The 9,033-nt window shown below is 41.0% G+C and overlaps 1 protein-coding gene across 1 annotated transcript in view; it reads right to left on the reverse strand.

Moving 5' to 3' along the window:
- The window catches only part of LOC127659825 (protocadherin alpha-2-like), a 57,181-nt gene extending 49,308 nt beyond the window's left edge, over positions 1-7,873 (reverse strand). The window contains exon 1 of the mRNA XM_052149773.1: positions 6,002-7,873. Coding sequence (XP_052005733.1) covers positions 6,002-7,745 — 1,744 coding nt within the window. The 5' untranslated portion in view covers positions 7,746-7,873. The remainder of the gene's footprint in view (positions 1-6,001) is intronic.
- Positions 7,874-9,033: the final 1,160 nt, after the last annotated feature.

A 9,033-nucleotide genomic window follows, 5' to 3' on the forward strand; every position in this document is an offset into this window, starting at 1 on the left:
AGATCTTGGGAAAATGGGTGGATTATCGTTTACATCGGCTATTTCCACTTCTATGTAATGCACCTCCAAAGGGTTTTCAATGACGCTTTTCAAATGTATCGAACAAACAGGGTTTCCATCACACAGCTGCTCCCTATCGATCCTGTTATTAACATACAACTCGCCATTGTTCTGATTTACCTGGAAAAGAGCGTCATCGGGCCCAGAAACAATACGGAACCGTCGGTGCACCAGATTCCTGACATCAAGGCTCAAATCCTTAGCAATATTTCCCACAACAGATCCCTCTTTCACCTCCTCTGGTACAGTGTATCTTATCTGAGCCGTAACCAGCTTCCCAAAGCATAGCAGGAAATGGAGAGTAATCCACCAGTTCGAGCGTCTCTTCCATTGTCCTTCGGCTTCCATCGCAAATAACGATATTCGAAACATTTCTGACTAAAATTGCTCCTCTGTTGAATCACTAGCTCTTCCTGATATCTGATGTCAAGTACATTATCGAGCAATTGGCTTGCAAAATAAATATACGATCAAATTGACCGACACTTTGCTTCAAACGCACGGTAAGCCTGTCCCTCTGTCTGCACAAAACAGTGCTGTGATTCTCATTATCTGATGGGGCAGGGCTTACAACTGAACTGTACCCTAGAGTTACACTGACATCGTGTGGAGTGGATTCGGCTGTGCAAAAATAAAACGCGCTTTACATTTTAACTGGGTGGCTTAAACAAATATCTTCAGTATATATATATATATATATATATATATATATATACACACACACACACACGTTATGTCCTCAGCTGCCACTGCAAGACCTTCAAAGCAACATAAATAAATAAATAAAAAAACAAAAAAGTGATTTAGAAATGGAAACATCTCTCCCTACACAATACAATGTGTACATAGGCTTCAACTTTCCTCGGCTTGTCACTCATACATTGAAAAGACAATCAGCTCATTTTGATGTATTCCAAAAAATGTCTCGAGGTTAACCTAGTTTAGTTCAATCACAGATTGCACTTGATGCCTAAAAGATACGGACAACAGAGATGCAATATTCAACTCTCAAATGCAACAACAAGTAGACCAGTGAGTCAACAAACCTTATAGTAATAAAAAAAACAACCTTAAAACAGACAGCAAGAGCTGTAAGTCAACAGGCACTAAAACAAATATACCACCTAAATTGACATTTTAGATTGATTGCAATATTAGTGTTTTAGGGGCTCAATTCATTGGGAGATAGTATGAATGCATACATAAAGCCATGAACACTATTAAGATCTTTCTCAAAAGTTTACCCTGTTCTGTTCGAGAGAGTTCGGTGGTGAACTTGAGAATAAAGACAATTTAGTATCTTCAAAACTCACATCAAAATAAAAATCCTTTCAAAATACCATTTAATCCATTACTCAAATACAAAATAAATTCCTTATTTAACATACAATCTGAAATATTTACTCAGCATACAAACTAATTGCATTGAAATAATCAGTCAGTCTTTCCTCTTCTACAATCAATAAATTGTACTCGTTGTTATGCAGTTATATAGTGATTGATTTAGGAATATGTAGAGATATATTGGCTATAATAGAGGTTTAGTTACTATTGGGGGAACTTTTTTTTGACGAAAGTGACTGAAAAATATAAAATAATAATAATTTATGAAAAGACAGCTCTCCGAAATTAGCAGCAGTTTATATATTTTACACAATGTGTTTACAGTGTTCTTGTGGCTCAAGTGGTTATGCATTGTGAGAGGAAACCCAAGGTCATGGGTTCGATCCACAGACACACAGTCAAACATGCTGATAACATGTACACCCTGAATGCACCCTGAAGTTCATTAGGTAAAAGTGTCTACCAAATATATTAATTTAGCCTAAAACGTTAATTTCAGCACCTTAGACAGCTCATCAAAGACAACGCACATGTGCATACATATGAGTCATTCCACACATAAAGAGAAAATGCCATAACCCAACATAAGTGTTCAACAGTTAAAATGAATCTTACCTCTCCAGAATCTCTCCTGCTCCTTCGATCTGGTATCACTAGAGTATTCCCATTACTGCCTGGTGCTATAGTAGATCCAATACTCATTCTGGGTCCAACTAACATGTACCGTTTGTCTCCAGATCTGTACTGGATGCTGTGACACAGAGTCCCGTCGTAATTTGCCTCTTGTAAATACTTGGATGAACAGTCTGTAGATTTGGAGCACTGCATTACAATCAACACGATGATACTGATGAGAAAAAGCACTGAAACCGAGCCCAAAGTGAGGATCAAATAAAATGTCACGTGGTTTTCCTCCTCGTCTTTTACTGCGTTTTTCACATCAGAAGCTGCAAAAGCCTCTTTGGGCTCCACAACTTTGACAATCACAGTCGCTGTTGCTGAGAGTGACACGTTCCCATTGTCTTTGACCAGTATGACCAGTTTATGCTGGGCCTCGTCTGTTTCTGTGAATGAGCGAAGGGTCCTTATCTGTCCTGTATAGCGGTCCAAACCAAAGAGACTGTGCTCACTAACTTCCTGCAGTGAAAATAATAACCAGCCGTTGTATCCGATATCTGCGTCATAGGCTCTGACTTTAGTCACCAAATGACCTGCGTTCACATTGCGGGGAATCTCCTCCACACCCTCAGCAGAACCGTTAGCACTGACCGGATATAAGATCACCGGAACATTGTCGTTCTGATCCAGAATAAACACGTTCACTGTCACGTTACTGCTCAGAGACGGACTTCCAGAGTCTGTAGCGAGCACGTGGAACTGAAACTTTTTGGCAGTTTCATAGTCAAAACTTTTGAGCGCACTAATTACACCCGTTTCTGAATTAATGTTCAAGAATGAAGTCATATCATTCGGTGTCCCGTCACCTCTAATAACGTGATATGAAATTAAAGCATTATCTTTCATGTCTTTGTCAAGGGCACTCAGAGTGAGAATGGACGCACCTGCAGCGTTGTTTTCTCTTATATATAATTCGATGGGATTCTGGGTAAATTCAGGTGGATTATCATTAACATCTGACACCTGCACACTCAGAGTTTTATAAGAGGACAGTGGAGGCTGACCCAAATCAGTCGCTGTTATTGTGATGTCATAATGTGAGATGATTTCACGGTCCAGGTGCCCTTTAGTCACTAAAGAATACATGTTTTCCTGAACGGAGGGTTTTAATTCAAATGGAACGTTTTCAGAAAGAGAGCACACAACTCTGCCGTTAACACCGGTGTCTCTGTCTGTAACACTAATGAGTGAGATCACAGTACCGGGTTTAGAATCTTCAGGCACAACGTTCGATAGTGACGTCACATCTATGGAGGGCTCATTGTCATTTATGTCGATTATTTTTATAATTACTCTACAATCAGTGGTCAAAGGTGGCTGTCCATTGTCAGAGGCCTGTATATCCAGTTTATAAACATTGTTTTTCTCAAAGTCTACCTCTCCTATAACACGAATTTCCCCTGTTAAGCGATCCAGGCTAAAGATATTTAACATGTTTTTGTTGTTGTCCCCTCCAAAGGAGTAAGACACTTCACCATTTGGACCGTTATCAGCGTCGCTTGCCAGAATTTTCATTACTAAAGTTCCAGTTTGCACGTTTTCCTGCAGAGTTGAAGAATAAACATCTTGACTAAACACAGGGCGGTTGTCATTGACGTCAAGAACGCGTATGGTTATGTTCAATGTTCCCGATCTTTGCGGATTGCCTCCATCTATTGCTGTTAAAATTAAACTGTGTTCAGCTTTGCGCTCACGGTCAAGGGGCTTTTGTAAAACCAGGAAAGGCAGTTTGTCTTCGGCCCTGTCCCTGATTTCTAGATCAAAATGTTCGTTTTGACTTAATTTATACAGGCGCACAGAATTCACTCCAATGTCAGGGTCACGCGCAGCTTGCAGCTGAAAACGCGTGCCCTGAAGAGTGTTTTCGGATATTTCTAATATCTTTTCTTTGTCGGTAAATGTAGGGGAATTGTCATTTACATCAATGATCTCAACAGCAGTATAATGGATCTCTAATGGATTTTCCACCACCAATTTTAGATTAATCAAACACGCGCCGTTACTATCACACATACCTTCTCTGTCAATGTTTCTATGAACATTCAAGACGCCATTGTTCTGATTTACCACGAAAAACGTTTCATCTGACCCAGACACGATTCGGAACCGCCTGTCGGACAAAGAACTGACATCTAGTCCCAAATCCTTGGCGATATTTCCCACAACATATCCCACTTTTACCTCCTCTGGGATAGAGTATCTTATCTGTGCGGAAACCTGCCGTCCGAAGCTCAGCTGAATTAGCAAACACAGAACAACCCACCAGTACTCCTTTCTGCGGCTTTGTCTTCCAGCTTCCATTCCGAACGATTTGTTTATGAAATCCAGAATAAATTCCGCAACACGGTCGGTTTATACACAAAAATAAATGAAATGATTGCGGAGGGTTCCATAACAAGGCAAAATGTAGTGAAAAACGATGCAGCATTAATGGTAACACAGTTCAGTTTTCTTCAAATAAAAAAATCCTCCACCCCTGTGTGTCGAACAACCTATCAGATGCAAAACAGCATATAGGGGTTGGGTAAACAGATGCTTTTCCTGTACAACACTGACACCCTGAGGCTCGTTTCGTTATGGATGACACTTGCAAAAATCATCTGTAAGACGCAGCCTGAATTACATTAAAGAGCACGTGTCCTTTCCTTATTTCCTGAAAATGTCAGCGGGTTTACAAGATATTGTACGTATGTGCACTTCTTTGAGCTGGCTTTGGAATTGTTGTATTTGTAAACAAACAATAGCAACAAAATTCATCATAGCTACAAAAACAATCGCCTATATCATAACATTACGTGGCAGCAGGTGCAATTACGCAAGATTTCAGAACCACTCAGTTGGACAGCTCCTCGCTAAGAAAAGAGTAATTTATGAACTGGTCTGAAGTCAAAATAATGATAACATACTTAAGATTTGTTTTGTTTTTTTATGTATAAACAAAAGTAATGCTCAAAAGTAAAATACAAAGAAGCTTAAAGTGAAATGCATTCAACATGTTGTTTTGAAGTGTGCTTCGGTGAAATCTCACCATTAATCTTTCCCGTAGACAGAGGCAAGCAATAAAAAATAAGAAAATTAAGAAAATTGATAACAAGTACACCCTGAATGCACCCTGAATTTTACTGGGTAAAGGTGTCTACCAAATACATTCATTTAGCCTATAACGTTAAATTTCAGCACCTTAGACAGCTCATCAAAGACAACGCACATGTGCATACATATGAGTCATTCCACATAAGAGAAAATGCCATAACCCAACATAAGTGTTCAACAGTTAAAATGCATCTTACCTCTCCAGAATCTCTCCTGCTCCTGCGATCTGGTATCACTAGAGTATTCCCATTACTGCCCGGGACTATAGTAGATCCAACACTCATTCTGGGTCCAACTAACATGTACCTTTTGTCTCCAGATCTGTACTGGATGCTGTGACACAGAGTCCCGTCGTAATTTGCCTCTTGTAAATACTTGGATGAACAGTCTGTAGATTTGGAGCACTGCATTACAATCAACACGATGATACTGATGAGAAAAAGCACTGAAACCGAGCCCAAAGTGAGGATCAAATAAAATGTCACGTGGTTTTCCTCCTCGTCTTTTACTGCGTTTTTCACATCAGAAGCTGCAAAAGCCTCTTTGGGCTCCACAACTTTGACAATCACAGTCGCTGTTGCTGAGAGTGACACGTTCCCATTGTCTTTGACCAGTATGACCAGTTTATGCTGGGCCTCGTCTGTTTCTGTGAATGAGCGAAGGGTCCTTATCTGTCCTGTATAGCGGTCCAAACCAAAGAGACTGTGCTCACTAACTTCCTGCAGTGAAAATAATAACCAGCCGTTGTATCCGATATCTGCGTCATAGGCTCTGACTTTAGTCACCAAATGACCTGCGTTCACATTGCGGGGAATCTCCTCCACACCCTCAGCAGAACCGTTAGCACTGACCGGATATAAGATCACCGGAACATTGTCGTTCTGATCCAGAATAAACACGTTCACTGTCACGTTACTGCTCAGAGACGGACTTCCAGAGTCTGTAGCGAGCACGTGGAACTGAAACTTTTTTACAGTTTCATAGTCAAAACTTTTGAGCGCACTAATTACACCCGTTTCTGAATTAATGTTCAAGAATGAAGTCATATCATTCGGTGACCCGTCACCTCTAATAACGTGATATGAAATTAAAGCATTATCATTCATGTCTTTGTCAAGGGCACTCAGAGTGAGAATGGACGCACCTGCAGCGTTGTTTTCTCTTATATATAATTCGATGGGATTCTGGGTAAATTCAGGTGGATTATCATTAACATCTGACACCTGCACACTCAGAGTTTTATAAGAGGACAGTGGAGGCTGACCCAAATCAGTCGCTGTTATTGTGATGTCATAATGTGAGATGATTTCACGGTCCAGGTGCCCTTTAGTCACTAAAGAATACATGTTTTCCTGAACGGAGGGTTTTAATTCAAATGGAACGTTTTCAGAAAGAGAGCACACAACTCTGCCGTTAACACCGGTGTCTCTGTCTGTAACACTAATGAGTGAGATCACAGTACCGGGTTTAGAATCTTCAGGCACAACGTTCGATAGTGACGTCACATCTATGGAGGGCTCATTGTCATTTATGTCGATTATTTTTATAATTACTCTACAATCGGTATTCATAGGGGGCTGCCCGTTATCAGATGCTTGAACATCAAGTTTGTAAATTGAATTTTCCTCATAGTCTACATTGCCTTTCACGCGGATATCTCCTGTCAGCTTATCCAAACTAAACATGTCATACACTTTCGTGTTCTGATCGCTGCCAAACGCATAAGTGACCTCTCCATTTGAACCATAATCTTCGTCGCTGGCTTGAACTTGAATGACTAACGTTCCAACTTGTGTATTTTCTTTTAGAGATGTAGAGTAAATATCCTGGCTAAACACAGGTCTGTTGTCGTTGTTATCAAGAACAACGACTGTAACATTTAGAGTCCCCGATCGTTGTGGATTCCCACCGTCGATTGCTGTTAAAACTAAACGATATTCGTCATTGATCTCGCGGTCAAGAGGCTTTTGTAAAACCAAAAATGGTAGTTTATCTTCTCCCTGATCTCTCACTTCCAGATCAAAGTGTTCGTTCTGTGTTAATTTGTATGAACGAATACAATTGACCCCTGCATCCGGGTCACGCGCAGCCTTGAGCTGAAAGCGCGTCCCTCGAGCAGTCGATTCTGAAATCTCAAGTCGTTTCTCATGTTCACTAAAACTGGGTGAATTGTCATTTATATCCGTGACCTCCACTCCAATATAATGTATTTCTAGAGGATGTTCAACGACAGTTTTCAGGTTTATCAGGCATGCGCTGTTACCATTAGGCCTACACAGCGCCTCTCGGTCGATTTGCTTATGAATATGCAACACGCCATTCTTATTTACCTGAAAGAAATCATCATTAGATCCAGAAACGATACGGAATCGTCTGTCCTCCAAAGTGCGGATGTCAAGGCCCAAATCCTTAGCAACATATCCCACGACCGTTCCCTCTTTTACCTCTTCTGGAATCGTGTATCTTATCTGAGCTGAAACCTGCTGTCCGAAGAATAACAGAAGTGAGAAACACAAAGCAATCCACCAGTCCTCCCATCTGCGCCTTTGTCCTCGGTGTCCCATCGTCATCAAATGCTCAAGACCGCAATATAAATGAATGTTGCCCTGCGATTTCTTCACGAGCAAATAATTTCAATTTAATCAAGCTAATCACCATAGATGGACTACCGTGCATCTTTAACAAGAACACGCAACCATCGTTTCGTTGTGCTTTTGGTGGAGAGGCACGAGCTGCTTGACCCAAATCATTTTTAAGGGGAGGGACTGTGTTTCATAACGTTTCCTGGTATAACACTGACATCATGTGGTTCACTGAGAATACAGCACATAGGCTACATTATTTCAGGAAATTTTAGGATTTGCTGTTTTTCGGATTAGAAAGGTTAATTACCTAGAGCTCAACTGGTAACACAACGTGGCTTTAGCAAAGCTACCCTAAGATCCTGGGTTCGAGCCTTCAATGCCATGCAAGTCACTTTGGATAGAACTGGATGACACTTAGAGAGAAAACAAAATCATTCTCAATTATACACGTGCTTCAAAGGAATACACAATTCAAATGAGCTAAATTAAGTTCATGCTATAGCGAATGCCAATAGAAACAGTTATTAGCGGCACCATTCACCCAGGTGCATGTAGGCCTACTTTCAGTATGCCAAGCCAAAAAAGTTTTTAGATGATGTAACAATGTTACATCTTTGCATTTAAAGCTTTGCATTTAAAAATAGAAACATCAGAAGTTTACACAATAATCATTTATAAAATGAAAGTTCTCTGAACTCCAAAAACACTATATATAAATTACTGTGCAAAGGTTTCGTTGTCCTTTTCTGCATATCGCTGTCCACATCGGCTTATCACGGACACGTTTTCAGGCCCATAAAGTTGCGTTCACACTTCCAGCAACAGGCAGCGACAAAACGACCTCATCTCATTCATTTTCAATGAGAGCTGGCGACTTCCGGCAACACGAGCGACGGCGACCGCGGGCGACCGGATGTGGGTGTGTCCAGCGACACAACAAAGTTGAGAAATGTTTAACTTTATGCGAACGATGAGCGACTTTCGGGAGTGACAGCCAATACTAGAGAAGATGGTAGAGCTCACGTGATCCTAATATTTTAATAATAATATGAATTGTAAAGAAACAGTGCTGTTTAGACTCTCCATACACACCACTAGCGACCTAACCGCCAGCCGCTGGCGACATGCAGCGACAAATTAGCTAGCAGTGTGAACACAGCTTAACGCGGTGGCTCATTTCAGTTCTCCCAATGGCCAGTCTGCCCCTGATCGGCCCCAAACTCTGTCGGCCTACCGGGAAAATGCCCGGTATGCCAGATTACCAGTCCAGCCC

Source organism: Xyrauchen texanus, chromosome 19, assembly GCF_025860055.1.
Source record: "Xyrauchen texanus isolate HMW12.3.18 chromosome 19, RBS_HiC_50CHRs, whole genome shotgun sequence".
NCBI classification, from domain to species: Eukaryota; Metazoa; Chordata; class Actinopteri; order Cypriniformes; family Catostomidae; genus Xyrauchen; species Xyrauchen texanus.